Here is a 16,922-nt window from a genome sequence, read left to right on the forward strand (position 1 = left end):
ATATGGCACATAAATGCATCAAACACGCGTGTGGGGCTCCGACACGTACCAACAACCTAATGAAATGTTAAAATGATATATGGATAAGATACTGTGGCCACTACGAACATACGCAGCTGCTCAGTCTTTCCCCTTTTCTTCTTTACATCCAGGGTAGCAGACCATTTGCAGAGGCAAACAATTAAGAAGTTGGCACAAACCGTAGACAGTCAGCTAGTTACACACCTGACAAATGGGCAGGGAATAGCCTTCTATAACTTGTAGGGGGGACAGAGTACACAATATTACGAACTGGAATCCATGTCTTAAAACGTACCGTTTACGTACTACAGCCGCTTGAAAACTTGTTTTCTAGGTAGATATACAACAGGGTAGTGACGGCGGCGCAGGCGAGGTCGGGAGGAGGGGGGAGGGCTGATTCTGTCGGATCGGCTGATGTCATTTGACGTCTATACTACCTCTCCCACCTGGTTCGAGTTCCATTCTCGTGTCTGTAAGTGTCAGGGCTACATGGTTGAGCACACGTTTGCAGAATATACCGACACGATCCTTCTGTATGGCGAAGCTCACAGTAATGAAACAGCTGCTCGTCGCCTTTATCAAGATCGCTATCCACAATGTCCGACTCATTACATACCCCTCTCGCTGCAATTACGCAACGGCCTCGAGAGCAGTACCTTTACTGTGAGCAGGCGTTACTGTGCTGCTGCAGGGAGACACCGCACTTCCGAAATGCAAGAAGCCGTACTAAATCTCGCTGAAACGAGCCCGTCAACTGGTTATCTTTCTTGGATTTTTAATGAGCATAATGGGGAAACAAGTGGTGTACTGGGTCACGCTTAATAAATTACTTGCACAAGTGGTTGCGTTACCAATAAATTTTCAAATGATTGTAGCAAGGAACGGTGCGTTTCCAGACATGCGTTCCAACTCGAAATATTATTTACTCAGCCCCCTTACAAGTTATAGATTTCTGTAAGGGTGCTCTAACACTGTGAAGAAACGGTGAAAGGTTAGGGGTTAACATACTGTTGATATCTACGTCATTACAAACGTACTGCTGTCTAACTTCGAGAATGCTTCTGAAAATAAATCACTGTGATCAATTTAAGAGAACACCAGCCTTTTAGAAGGGATGATTTTAGTAAACCATAGTAAAACTGTATCAATTTGGTATGGCATGGATCAGATAATTATGAAAATAATTAGTGGTGGTAGTGCATAAACGTCAGTCTCCCAGTGTAACTGTTGACAAATTAGTGTCCAATGGGCAGAATGTTCCATCAGACTATGACGTTGCCATCATCAGGTTAACCGAAATCCCGAGACTCAGTCCTACAACCGTGAACTATTTTGTAAGGCACTGATCATTTACAGGGTTCTTACCCACAACCTGTTACACGTCACACTAGTAGAAATTCGTCTTCGTAAAAGAAGGAGTTGTCAATGGAGAACATTTTCAGTTTATTTTACTTTCCTATCTGTCAGACATTTTATATATCTAGCTAAGTGATCAAAAATGTTGAACACAGCATTATCCACCTATTTTAGTGTTAAAGACTACCTTACACTGGCGTAATGAATTTAATTTTTTCTTCTGGTATTATGTACCAACATCGTTCTTCCTTTACAAATGCACTATATTATGTACAGCAAACTTCCTGATGGAAAAAAAAATTGCATAGCAGTAGTCAGAATACCTAAATCCTGAAACAGATGTCTACAAGATGATCTTGGTAGTTCACGACATGTTTCCCTTACACCAAGTTTTTGAATGATGAAGACTATGTTTCCTAAAGATGAGCTGCGCTAGGACGTTGTTACATATACCTTTATTGAATGAAAATATGTAAAAATGTCGACTTACTGATTTGTCTCTCTTCATAACTTGCAGTGATTCCAAGTGTGAATGTGGGAAAACTAAGCTGTTTAAGGAGTTTCAAAATGTTCTTTTCCCAGTTTAAATTCTCGTCAGTACGGTCACATCATCCGTGTAGGACCCCTAGATGTGTAGAACTGAATACGTTGCGTCTTTTTAAAACTGAGAGTGAGACCATTTCCAGACGACCGATCAATGATATTCTTAAGAATACTGTTTATCATTCCTTTAGTTGTTGTACGCATACTTGCATTGGTTACTAGCGTCATCTGCAAAAAAGAACTAATGCTATTTATTGTATATAGGATGGGAGATCGTTTACGTGTATGAGCAACAACAGCAGACCTAGACTGATCTTTGGCTAACACCACATGTGATTTGTCCTAGTTAGAATAATATCTCTGGAGTGTATCAGCTGAATCACTAAGTAGAACATCCTACATTTTTTTGGTTTGGTGTGGCATTACCCATTGATTGGCTATACAGTCAGTCCCATCAAACTTCAGTTTATCTAAGAGATAATATGTTAACAATAATATATTAACACAGTAAAATGCCTCATATAGGTAGCAGAAAATACCAACCACGAAATTTTATTATTAAATGCTTGTAAAATTTTATTAATGAAATGTAAATGCAGTCTGAGTAGAGCAAATATTCTCAAATCCAATCTCAGATTTGCTGAGGATATTACCGTTGCTCAGGTGAGATACAATTCTATAACACATCCCATTCTTAAAAATGATATCAGTAGTGAAACACGTCGGTAGTTATTGACATCACTCTAATCATCTATCTTAGAAAGGAGTTTAGCAACTACATATTTCAGTCGCTCTGAAAAATGTCTTAAGTCAGTGATGAATTACATTTTTCGTGTGATATAAGGTTTACTGACGAACAAATGCTTAGTATTATTTTGGAAGCACCATCAAATCCAGATGAACTTTTATTTTTGAGAGAATATATAATTCTCTAAATTTCAGAAGGAGAAGTTGGTGAATCGTTCATATGAGTGAGCTTGATGAGACTTGCTTTTTCAACATCTTTCTTCACTGTCCCTATCTGCGACTCAACACTCCCTACATGTGGCAGGTAGCAATCTGTCATCAGTGTTGTTATTCCATCACGGACCTTACATCGTTTGAAATGCATTACTTAGTTCACTTTGTGAACTGTCAGTCGCTTACAATGAAGTAGTGGATAAGATAATGTATAACATTGGCGAAAGCTGTGAAGACGAGGAGGTTTAACAATGCACTCGACGATAGGCTTGGCTCCATAGCTGATGGTGTCTCCCACCGACGGGGACCACTTGCATAGTGAAAAGGGAACTATCAGGAGGTGGGTAGTGACTGGACAGGAGGAATTCTTATGCTGAAATCTGCTTAAAGTGAGTATAAAGTGATTTGATAACCTACCAGTATGTGTTGTTCAGATAGTACGTGAGATACTCTTGAGCTGCGAATGGACTGAGAATAGGAGGAGCTAGACTGGTTGATCCAAGTCTGAAAAGCTGAATAATACTGGGGTAATGTTGGTCCTGAATAAGATTTGTGGAGTATTTTCGTCCCACACGATGCGTGGGGCGAAAGATGCCTCCAATTTCTCTTTTATGAAATGAGTGGTACATGTATGTTGTCTTGTAATTCTGTGATACCATTCGTCAGCCGATAAGATGATTTCTGAAAACAAAACTTGATCACCATTCATTTTTCTGTTCTTATTTATATCAAAATAAAGTGACCCTATGTCGCTGTTTGAGACACTAAACGTTCTTTTTGAATATTTGGATATGCATGCATTATTTACATTACCAATTTTCCAAAGTTGTCAAAACGCTTTGTGATTTTGTAAATTATAAATGGATTTTTTGAATGGTTGCGCCTGTGAAAGCAATGGGTTTGTTTAAAAATAACTTTTCTGCTACGAATCACAATTTTTATTCGTATTTCACAGGACACGTGTCGGGAAACAATTCCCGGTTTCAAGTGTGTTTTCTCTTAGCTTGATTGGTATCTGTCAAATAAATGTTTGTTGTTAATTAATTCGTAACCTGCTGGTACACTACATAGTCTAAGACCCAGCACAAGGGTAGAAGATAAAAATGGGGTGTTAGAGGGCTGCGGACTGTGGCGGGGACCTCCTGTGGTAGTGGTTTGACAGATGTCTCTTTCCAGGCAACAGGGAAACCAGTTGTCAAGGACTGATTGAAAATCCCTGTTGTATGGGCAATAATGGGTCACTACGAAACTCTGTCATTAGGACCGAGACCTAACGGGTCCAGTAAATGCTGGTGTGACACGCCTGACAGCTTTTTTTAACAGAATTGCCAGTAATGTGACTTCTCGATCGAGGCCGTTACGTCAACTACCATATTTCCTTTGCATTTATGGTTCAAATGGCTCTGAGCACTATGGGACTTAACAGCTGCGGTCATCAGTCCCCTAGAACTTAGAACTACTTAAACCTAACTAACCTAAGGACATCACACACACCCATGCCCGAGGCAGGATCCGAACCTGCGACCGTAGCAGTCGCGCGGTTCCGGACTGAGCGCCTAGAACCGCGAGACCATCGCGGCCGGCACATTGCATTTATATAGAACAAGCAGTTTGCACTATCAGCGTCTGGTTTATATCAATTGTGAGTTAATGTAGCGTTTCTCGCAGACTGACTAGCTCTGTTGCCTTTGTAATAGTAAGCAACATGATATTCAGGTGTGGGACGTCGTTTCTATGCACGATGTACGGCGTCTCTGAGTTTCCTAAGTTGCTTTACCGCAACCGTTTTCACATGTGCTGGTTTTCCTCTTCCTTTTCCGGTCTTTCGGGAACAATAATTGTACCGTAATATAGTGGAATACATATGTTGCTCAGAAAATCAGAAGGTTTCTCTTTCATGTTCCTTAACGTAAGGCACGTTATATACCAATCTGTCACTTGTATCTTTGTTGAAGTTTAAGATACAATGGTGCACTTAACGTCTGAACCATGGACCTTGCCGTTGGTGGGGAGGCTTGCGTGCCTCAGCGATACAGATGACCGTACCGTAGGTGCAACCACAACGGAGGGGTATCTGTTGAGAGGCCAGACAAACATGTGGTTCCTGAAGAGGGGCAGCAGCCTTTTCAGCAGTTGCAGGGGCAACAGTCTGGATGATTGACTGATCTGGCCTTGTAACATTAACCAAAATGGCCTTGCTGTGCTGGTACTGAGAACGGCTGAAAGCAAAGGGAAACTACAGCCGTAATTTTTCCCGAGGACATGCAGCTTTACTGTATGGAGTAGCATTGGGAGCTGCATCAAACCAGTCTCAGGACTGAAGACAACAACAACAACAACAACGTCTGTGTAAATAGTCCGTTGTGGTTTTCTTTCTTGGACACTCTAGCGACCACAACACGAAATTTATGTTACAGCCACACATAACAGCTGCGGATATTACTCTGAGGATTTCATTGCAAATGTATGTATGGGGCTGTGACAGTTTACTATATAATGGGTAGGTCAAGCTGAAGTGGCGTTAGATTTGAAGAAGAAAGTGATCTGGTGTACATGAGCATACAGCCAACTTGTTTCTCTTCATTAGAGTTGGATGTACATAGCGTGATAATACGTCAGAGCTTGTTTACCCCCTCTCGTATCTTACATCTGCCCTGTTCTAGAAGACATAGATGAATGCATTTACACTGTTGTGGATCGCTTCTGTCTGACAGAAATTTTATATACATGTTTGCATCTTGAAACATATGGTGGAACTCGTCGCGATGACAGGCCAGAGACTGGACATTTTATCCAAATTGAAGGTGGAGGAGGTGGTTGGGGAGGGTGCACGGAAGAAGGGAAAAGGCAGAAATTCATTATGTCATCTGCATCGGAACTTTACGCGGAGTAAGTGTGACAAGTGAAACTGTGCCCTAGACCGGTATTCGAACCTGGGGTCTCTTGTTTACTAGGCAATAGCGCTAACCAGTGAGCCACCTGGACACAGTGTCTATTGCTATTACGCAGACTACTTCGGTATTGTCCTCGGCTGACCCACATTCCCACCTCGCACCACCTATCCATAGTGCCCATCTATGTCCACCTTGCTCGCTACTTTGAAATTCCTGCAGGAGGTCGAATGTGATTGTAGATTCGTACTTACGGTGTCAGGATCATAGCTGATCAAGGAGAATCAGGTATATAAATACATGGTGTCTGTTGTTTCAGACATGTCCAAAATCCCAGGCAGCACATCGGAGTCAAAGCATGAAGTATGTGCAGAAGGCGTATGGAAACTGGGAGAAAATAGGAAGGATAGTTCTGCGATCGAGGCCAGCTGGGTTATACAGCTGTCACACGAAAAGAAGAGGTAGTGGGAAGTCAAATTTACTGAGTAGACCAAAAACATTTCTCACACAACTCTAGCAAATGCAAGATAAAAAATGACAGTGTATGATTTAATGTCAATAGCTCTAATGATAAGTAACACCAATTATTTGGTAACAAGGCGCCAAATAAAACATGGTAAAGTTAAGTCAGTACAGGGGAAAAGACACACAAAAAAGAAATAGTTATAAAGTAAAGTAGTTCAGTATCAAATGGGTAAATCACATTTATGTTGTACGGAAACAGTATCATACAAACATATAAATAACCACCGCATGAAAAGACGTGTTTTTAGGTTCTACTTGTTAGGTTTTCAGTTCATTTGCTATGAAAATTGTGTTTTTTAGCAGCTTTCTTCGCCATTATCGTGCCATTACGGGTACACAAGTTGTCTAATTCACATCTGGAGTCTCCCAGCAATTGGCAGAGCTAACTCAAAAAGTTTCTTCTCCTCTCGTAACGTCATTCCATATATGATACAAATTTCACTATTATAGTTCTAGGTTTCGTAGAGCACGGCCTCGTTAACACCACTTTTTGACTTTCATCGTCATTTTCTGTCACTGCACCCCTAGCTTCTCTCAGGCAAGATTTATCACCGTACTTTCGAAGTTCTCTTTCCCGTGCTCTGGAATTCCGATCTGATAGTGATCAAGCTCGTCAGATTATTCTGTTAAGTTACGTTTGAGCAATTATGCCATATCCACAGTTCCCTTCAATGATTTGGTCAGGGCACAGACACGGATCACATAGACCTACAGTGTCTTCGCTACATTTTTCGCAACACTGCTGCAGTGACAGCATCAGCAACAGTCTGGACCATTGACCTGAAGCATGTTTTGTCTTGTTTCGCTGCACTCACATTTACCTTGACGAATTCAACACTTCCCACAATGCCCAATCGTGTGTCCACAGCATTCTCTGTGGGCTCGCCTCCTCTGCTCTCACTGGCCTGGCCATTGTGGCATACAGCTCTTTGGTTTTCCATTTTAGATACAGTTACATATTAAATATCATTAAACAGAATGGTAATGGGGTGTTAGATCAAGGATCTCGAAAATATTTAGCAGTGTTGCTATTTAATAACAGCTCCAAATTTCTGGTAAATCTGCGAAACAAACAAACATGCATTACTCACTAGCAGACAAACATGCTTTTGTCTTCTCTACATAGTTTGTTTCCAAACGTCTTTCAAACTTTCTTATTTCAATAATGAGTCTCTTATATCTTCTTCTTCAGTCATAACTGAAAACAAAATCTCCTACCACATAGTCGTACTTAGGACATTCATTCCACCTGCCAGGTCTATCATCTCTGTTTAACTCTGAAATTTATGTTGCACCACAATGTTGATGCCCTTTCTTTGTTTGTTAAGGAACAATCACATAATTAAAATTTAAATGAATGGAAAATTATTCTCTTATGTGAATTTGATACCAAAGTACATTGGTTTCATTATATAAGTATAATTGATTATAAATAATTTATTTTACAGTTGTGTTAACTGGAACAGCAATTAGATTACTAGTAACGCTAAGAGTAGTCTACCTAAAATTTCGTGGAACATTCAAATTCTTCTTAGGAGGTTCAGACACTGAGAATAAAGTTTTGTGTCTTTAGTATGAAATTTTTCTTCCTTATTTGCATAAATTATGTTTAATTATTTAAATTCATCAAGTTTATTTCATTATATTAAGTTAATGCAATAGGAAAGTTATTAAACAGATGATATGGTAGTGATTTTCCTATCAGAAGTAGGCTTTGATACACTCCTGTTTCGTTTAACAGTTCATTGTTTACATTCTTTTATCTCATTACAACGCACATGACGTATTACGTTTACTAACATCTTTAAATGCAGTTCACCAATATTTTTTCAGTAACAGTTGTTATCACTTTAGGCCGTTTTGATGTATGGGCACTGTGTAAATAATAATCCAAGCAGTAGTATTGTAAATATTCCTTAGAGTTATTATTTTGATGTTGCATCACTCTTAGCTTCTAATGCTGCAACTGTTCAGGAATATAACATATCTGGGGGTTCTGTTTGATTAAAATTTGTGTTCATATAAAAAATTGTTCGATTTCTACAAATAGAGTGTGACATACGTGAATTTCCAGTTTTCTTTCTCATTTTATGTAAACATCTACTACAACATCAATATAATCTGACTATTCATATCTTCAGTTTGATTGTTATCCATGATATTCATTGTGAGCGTTGCTTCAATAGTTTAAACTACACAATAAAATAGCTCTAGTTATGGTATTGTAATAAAATTAATCTTGAAACTGGTAGGAATGTTCATATAGTTCTGATCAATATCCCTGAAGTATATTTAGAAAAAGGTGTCTAATATGTAACTGGGGTATTACTTACAAACACTGCAACTAAAAGTATTATAACTGTTTTGAGAATGATAGATAATATTCCTGTTAATGGTGAATCACTATCTTCTAATGGTTCTGGGGTTTATAACATCACTTGCGATACATGTGTCATTTATTATATAGGACAAACTGGAAGATCATTCAGTCTCATTTATTATATTGGACAAACTGGAAGATCTTTCAGGATCAGATACAAGGAACATTTATTGGGAAAAAGAGGCGCTAATGTATAGAATTACAATTTTGCTGATCATCTATTAATTTCCGGCCACAAATCGAAAAGCGTTGAAGAAAGCTGAGTTTGACGTAGGGAAGAAATGGATCATAGGCTCGACAGATTCGAGGAGTTAGAGGTTATCTATCATATTACTAAGAACGATGGTCTCAATCTCAATGAACTGTTAGAATTATGTAAATTTTTTTCTTAATAACTTTAATGCACTACTCGCGTAATTTCGGTTCTTTTATTTTCTACTTGTTTTCCTGCCTCTAGTTCCGAAGCATCTTAGTCTTCGAATCTCATAGATGAATACTACTAAAGCTGCCTTCACCCACATATTTTTCGGATTGTGCAGCTATTTGTATGAATATTCTGTAATATCCTGTGCTTTACATAACGATAATTCCTGTATAGCCTCATAGATGGCTGTGTTGCACTTTATTTGCCCTACTTTTTTTGTAATTTCAAAATTATATTAAGTTCTTTTCCTTTGCACTTGGTTTTTCTGTCAATTGTTGCTTAGTTCAATTATATCTGTTATAATGACTCAGGTGGGCATATTCCACCCAATAGGGGTCACAGCTTGTATTGCTTTCGTAACAGCAATGTAAGCCACTAGACTGATCAGTCTGACGTTGTTACCAGCAAGGGATACATGCCAAAGGCTTCAAAGTGTTTAATTTTAATTTTTGACTCGAGCATATCTGCTCGAAAGTTGGACCATTGCTTCCTCGCAGTGTAACTTCACATAAGTAACCTTTGTATGCCATGACAATTGTCATCTAGGTTAATAATTTTGTCAAAAGTATTTTTCTGTGTATTATTTTGCAGGGTCTCTTAAAAATACATTCTGAAGAAGACATCCTTAGAGGAGTGGAAACATAGGTCAGTGTACCAAACAGTTATTTGCAACCTGTTAGCTGTGTAGTAGAGTAGAGTATAGAAGATAAATTAGTGATAGTACTAATGAACAATGACGTTTAGTAAAGACGAGGAAAACAGAATCTCTTTCAAACATAAATTGAATGATATAAAAGAAACAATCCAGTGACAATAGTTTCAAATCCACTTGCCTGTAAATGTTGTGCTGGGAGGATACTTTCAGCTGAACGTCACTTATTAATACATCAAAGAGAAGTAAAAAGACTGTAGGGAACGATCTGTGGCTGACATTTTTGCGCTTCTGACAAAGTTGTAATAGTAAACGTGAAGGTGCGTTATGTGCGGCTTGCCTGAGACGGAAGATGCTCTTACCAAATGAGTAATCCGAACATTTTCTAATGCCGTACTTGAACTTGTTGGTACTCAGAATAAATCTTTCATTCGACACCAGAGCGTATGCTATATTAAAGCACACTGATTGCTCTATACTATTTTTGGATTGTTCAGTATATGAGAGAGATTACCGCAGACGTACCTAGATATTTGTTAGAAGTAATTGTTCTTCATTTATGTATTCATATAGTAGTTCTGTCTTTGTATTTGCAACTAACCCTCAATATATACACATGTAAAGCAATGCGAACACATGGACAGAAGGACCCTTTATTGTATGACTACAAGATAGATACAATCACAGGAAGCTGTTCCTTCCATAAAATGTCTGTCAATTTGCGTACGGAGAGATCTGAAGGGCAATGACCATATAAAATTAATCGCGGTTAAGGCAGATGCTGGAGATTCATTGGGAAAGTTCTCAGAAAGTGTACCCCATCAAAAAAGGAAGTAGCTAACATGACATTCATTCGATCAGTCAGTTTGGGATCCGTACTAGACCTGAAAATGGAAATGAGCGTTTGGCGTCATCGGCCGGAAGGCCCCTTACGGGGCAGGTCTCGCCACCTTGGTGCAGGTCTTATTACATTCGACACCACATTGGACGATCTGCGCGCAGGATGGGGATAAAATGACGATGAAGACGACACAACACCCAGTCTCTGAGCACAGAAAATCCCCTACCCAGCCGGGAATCTAACCTGGGCCCCTTAGGACGGCAGTCCTTACGACGGAAGTCCGTCACGCTGACCATTCAGCTGTCGGGGCGGACGGTACTAGACATGAGTAATAGAGTAAATAGAGAAGACGACAGATGAACAGCACGTTTTGTTTCAGGTTGATTTAATAAGAGCGCAAAACGTCACGGTGATGGCCAATCACCTGCAGTGGCAGACGGTGCAACACAGGCATTCTGCATCACAGTATACTCTACTGTAAAATTGCTGAAAGAGTACGTTTGTAGAAGAGCCAGCCAACATACTGCGTGCTCCTGCGCATATCTTGCGAAAAGAACGTGAGGATAAAATTAGAGGGATTGGGGCCCTCACAGAAGCCTCACTGGAACAAGATAATGGGGAAATGACGTTTGTACACAAAGTACCCTCCACCATACACTGTAGGGTTGCTTGCGGAGGATAAATGTAGATGTATATTTGTCCATTTCCACGACGTAGTTTTAATACGTGAGGAATTGTCTATACACCCTGCAGAATCAAGGAATTTCTTAAGAGGCTCTTACGGATGATGTGTGAACTGCAGTGAAAGAAAAGCTAGAATACTGTGTAAGGTCACTGTTACATAACCCTTGGATAAACATTATTGCAAAGGAACAGCAACAGGTCTGAGAGTCTGCGCTGAATATACTGCCAGCAATAATTACCTTGCAGAGCGTTACGGACCCGACGATTGCTAGCGTAGCGGCGATTGGGAAATGCATAGTTGGGGCGTTGTTATCCTGTTTCACTGCTGCCGAGAGTTCCCCAGCGTCCTGAAAATCACAAGGATTCCACTGAGATAAGTTTTGTAATATTCCGACACTTTATATACAGCAGCGATATATTCGAACACTGTACTAGGCGTTATCTGATGAAGCTGCTGTTATCACCATTACTGGCGGAAGTTATGAAACGTTTCGTAATTACAAAGCTACTCCGCTGAGAATGCCTTCTCCTGTAGGATTAGAGTGAAATGTACGTTTCTGATTTCTCACATGTGAAATTTCTAGTAATGGCCATGCTCCATGTTTTACGACGTAATAAAACTTTTCTGAATTTAATCTTGATAACGAATGGCTGCACAAGGTGGCAGCACATAGAGCATCTTTGTTGTGGCGTCGGTCGGATGTCCAGGATTCGAGGAGTCTGATATTTCGTCGAAGCGACGATTTAAGAAATTTATATTTGAAAGCAGATTTTTACAGAAAATATAAAGAAGGTTTAGACGAATCAAACTAATAGCAATAAACTACAAATTCTACTAAAGAAAAATACAGAGACAAGCCAGGGGCCGTCGAAAACGATAACAGCTGATAGCCGAATGTTCGGCGCCGACAACGTGTATCTGTAGGGAGTGCGGACCACTATCAATGACGGATGTGTCGCCTCTCAAATATCTGAAACAGACGGAGAAAACCTTTCTTAAATTCACTGAATCGTTGTCAGACTTAGTTAAATGGCTGTAATTCTTGCAAATGTGTGCAACGAAGTTTTGTAAACGGGTGGGAAGGAAGGGCGAGGGAGGAGGGTGACAGTAAACAACACAGAAGAATCAGCAAATTGCAAGTTGGTGATATACGCGCTGTCGTAGTGTGGCAAACGATGCCAGTGGCTCTCCTAACAGAAAACGATAGCGAGGGATATCTACGATAGATTCCAATGATACCGTGGCCTTGATAGTTGTCCGGTCACTACACAAATGAAGAAATCGAAAGCGACGTGTTGTTTTATTTCCGTATTAATGTGTTAGAGAATTTCCAATCGGTTTAAGTCCCAAAAAAGCTGGAAGTGTCTTTATAGAACACAACTAGTGTAGAAATCTAAAGATAAGGAATTCGAGCGACGCCGCGTGAGTCGTCTGTCGACATTAATAAGACGTCACCTGCAATATCTTCGAGAATTGAGTAACCGTCTAGTGCCCAGTGAGAAATACGTACTGCACAAGATCATTAAGAATGGACAATAAACTTAAATCGACTTTCGAGACAGTAGCTCTTTTACTTTTTGCTTAAACCATGTACTCTAACAGAGTAGATCAGCAACAGCACTTTAAAGTTTCCTTTCAAGAGCTACCCTCCTTCATCAGCTCTCTTTTCGGAAGTATTGACCACTGGGGAACTTTGTAGCTTACTGTAGAAACTGTAGTAGTACTAAGGATGCACAATCATGTGTCTTCTTAGATGAATGAAATGAAGTAGGATAGCATGCTGACAGGGCCATCCTATCAAGGCACGGAAGACTGTTAATTATCGGCGGGGCAGAGGATCGGTGACAACTTGAAGGCGTTGAAGCAAGAAGGGGTCATAGGACAGCCAGGTGCCCCACATGTCTACTACAGGCGTCAGGCCCTGCTTGTATAAACCACACTTGTGGGCCGTGAAGGGCTTATGCTCCTGCAAATTAAATGAACCCAAGATCGCTATATCAGCCACTTGATCAATAAAGCTTATAACAACAGCCACTGAAATAATTTTCATTTATTGTTCAATCTCAGTAGCACATTTTTAATTTTATGACACGTTTCGGTCACTGTAGACCATCTTCATATCTAAGTAGTAAAGTCGTCAGCCCGCCTTGTATTTTGAGACTGCTCTGGAATAACGTTCCGGAAAGACAAGACGACCTGCTGGGGCAACTATTGATCTGAAGATGATCCAGAGTAATTGAAGCATGTCATCAAACGATAAATGTGCAACTGAGACTGAAAAACAATTGAGAATTATTTTCAGTATGAGTATGGTTGCTGTTTGTCCCGAGACGAACATGTCGGTAACAGTGAAAAATGGCCGCTTAGTCTTAACACGGTTCATGGAAGTTTACCCGATGTATGTAGGAAGAGTGTCGGTTTCTTGGATGATGATGATTGCTGGAAAATTACTTGACGAGGGAACGTTGCAACCTGTTAGCAGCCCATGAGCTGGCCAGGGTAAACAAGGTCACGTTTTAGAATCGATGTTGGCAGTTGAGTGTGCTTTGTTTCGAAATTTTGTGGAAAATTAATGCTGACAGGACTCGAAGTCGGCACGATGCTTTTCTTCCTGACTGCTCTTGCCAACTAAGTTATTATGACTCCCGAGTTTCCTTCGGTGCTTTAATTTTCGTAAAACTTTCCTTTCCCTTTCGAACGTTCACAGACACGCTCTTGCGTTCCTTGCTGTACTAGCACTTCAGAAGGACATCCATAGCGGAGAATTTACTTGGTACAGCCAAGAGCTTGTTTTCAAAACTAATATCTCGGCCTATAGCGGTGTATTCGCTGTTTTGAGTGCACGTGGCAGATTCGTTGTAGAAATAAGATCTAGGCCGTCGGAAAGTCATTTCTTCTCTCTCTTGTTTCTTCCAACCGTACTACAAAGAATGAACAATGGAGTAAATTTCCAAGGAGAGCACCATTCTCTTCTAGCAACTAAGAAATTCCAATATTCAATATATATCCTTCGTGATTTATTTTCTGATCTACGGTCACCGGATTCATTCCACACAGAACTGCTAATCTGTGGCCACAATACTGGGGTCCTTTTTTTTTTGTGAAAAATGTTGAGTCGATTGCATTCTTTAGATTATGTCATTCAAATTACTTTCATCAGAGTAAGCACCTTGAGATTTTGCAATCAAATCACATTCTCTAAAAAGCTACATTCCCAAAAGAAATTAACGTAATTCTTGCATATATCATGGTAGTTTACATTCAGTATATTTTTGGTACGTACACGTCTTTATTAAAAACATGTAAGGTGACCAATCTAACTTACACTTTTTATTTCTTCAGAGAAGAGTCAGGAGTAAAACCTACACATGTCTCTTGTTGCCATGTTAAAATTTGCTTCTTTTGCCAAATCTCAGCGGACTTTACACAGTCTCACCTCACTAGCGTGCTGTGCAGACGCAATTGAGAGATAAATCGGAAACTGTGGTTTATTAAGTTTATTAAGGAAAAGTAAGGTCAGAATTTTATGGAAAATGACACCCTCGGTACGAAATAAAAGTGTAATGACTTTACTTATGTTATTCCCAAAGCCATAGCATTTCTCGTTTCACCAGCTGTCGATGACCTTTAAAGCTCACATTCTTTCATGGGAAAAGTCTCTAGTTTCTGGAGTAACACAGTACCTAAAGAAGTTTTGCGTGATAAACATGTAGCAAAATACTCTCCTCTTCTACGTTTATGAAACATGAGGAATGTTGTGCGTGTTTCATCTTGGCTTTGTCGCTGGCGCGGTGCGATCGCAAATGAGTGGGCTACGTCAGATCAATTTCCTCGACATCGGTGACAGATAGAGACCTTCAACCAAGTCTAAATAAAATTCAATATCTTAGCTAAATTTCATACGCAGCAACATATTATGTAATATTCCCCAGACATAAAATCATAGCGACCCCTGTTTCGCATTGCAAACATTTTCGAATTTTGTGAAATGTCTTACTGACACGTAAATATCCCAGAAACTACGAGCATAAACGAAATGATGGGCACATCATAATGAACCTGACATAAAGCTACAATTAAAGAAAAAAGAAAATTTTTTACCAAATATTTTCTGTGAAATCGTTTGAGAAAGATTGCAGGGCGTACGCGCCGATTTCGTCATCACCGATCATCCGAAAGGAGGCAAACTCTTGTCGGCCTCCCCTTCTTAACAAATGAACGACCTCTCCCACCTTTCTGGACGAAAACCGCTCACTGCGCGTCGTCCACCGTACCCTGCACCAGCTATTCACTGAAGTCAACGCGGTTAATGAGGGTTCCCTGCACATTACAAATGGTGGGACTTGGATGTCTGATCACCACTGACGGCAGTGCTCGCTCTGAAACGTGCTGCTATGCTGGTCACAGGTTTGTACAGGTAAGGAGTTCTTGTCACAGGGCGCTCCATTCCTCCACCAGCACGGTTGACAGCCGCTGGATGGTCTTTGCTGAATGTGGGTGTGCTGCATTATGAGATCGCATTCGTGCTTAATGGGTTTTTAAGCAGATCAGACCATTCACCGAATGATCTGAAGCTTCAAGACTTTCTCCACTTGCACAGTTGGAAGCTGTCGCACATTGTGATCCACTAAGATCATGTCAGGGCCGAATGCACTCCTAAAAAGATAAGAAAAGGGAGAGTTACAGTGCCACAATTACATCGACCATCGTATGGTGAGATGTGGCAACACTTACACCCAGGAACGTTGTCGATAATTATCGTTTTGGGGATACAAGTGCTATGGTGTAGTGAGACATAATGTTGCAAGGGCATACTGACCTACAAATTTTTAAACATGGTACATTCACTGGTCAATGTTATTGCAACACTATATCAATTCCCTTCATAAGTCGTTTCAGGTAACATCTGGCTCTGACTTCATAACTACGGATGCACTGCGCTACCTCATCGAGCTGCGCGTCTTGAAAGGGTCTTAGAATGACAATATATATGCTGCGAATGGACTGACCTTCCTGTTCCTGTGACTAAAATCCCATTGAGCAGTGTGGGATGCATTGGGAACATGTACAGTATTACAGCACGTGCAGATGCACCAACCACCACCCAGCATTTGTCAAAAGAGCTAGTGCAGGGATGAAACGCCCTACTACAAGAATTCCATATTAAACTTGTGGCCACTATGGGAGAACATTACAGAGCATAGTTTCTCGTCCGTGGTGATCACACACCACGTTAAGAACTGCGTCCCGTCTCTTGCATTGCTAAAAGGCCATTGTATCTTTCTTTTGGTTTAATTTTGTTGAGTTCTGGGATTCGTTCATTAATAATTACTCCTAGAGGCTCAGTTTATTTAAGGTAGCTTCTGTCTTTGAATAGAAGTGTCCCTTCTGTTCTTCTTACTACATATTCCTTTCAGTTACCTTCTGTATCACACTGCAGCAGTTCTTTCTATGTATAGTCCACGTTCCATTGGGCTACGTTACTTCTTAAATTTTTCTTTAATTTTTGCACATCAATGTATTGTCGTAGTCAAGGTAGATACGAAGGCACTCCCCAACCATAACAGTACACCAGCTGGGCAGAAATTAAGAGAAATATAAGGTTCCGCAATCTGGCCCTAGACAGGTCCAACATGTGATCTCC

General features: G+C 40.2%; 1 protein-coding gene across 1 annotated transcript in view; it reads right to left on the reverse strand.

Annotated features, from left to right (window-relative positions):
* The window catches only part of LOC124789508 (acetylcholinesterase-like), a 107,280-nt gene that overhangs the window by 77,374 nt on the left and 12,984 nt on the right, over positions 1-16,922 (reverse strand). Inside the window, exon 2 of the mRNA XM_047256892.1 lies at positions 11,517-11,624. Coding sequence (XP_047112848.1) covers positions 11,517-11,573 — 57 coding nt within the window. The 5' untranslated portion in view covers positions 11,574-11,624. The remainder of the gene's footprint in view (positions 1-11,516; positions 11,625-16,922) is intronic.

This window comes from Schistocerca piceifrons, chromosome 3 (genome assembly GCF_021461385.2).
Source record: "Schistocerca piceifrons isolate TAMUIC-IGC-003096 chromosome 3, iqSchPice1.1, whole genome shotgun sequence".
Classification (NCBI taxonomy): domain Eukaryota; kingdom Metazoa; phylum Arthropoda; class Insecta; order Orthoptera; family Acrididae; genus Schistocerca; species Schistocerca piceifrons.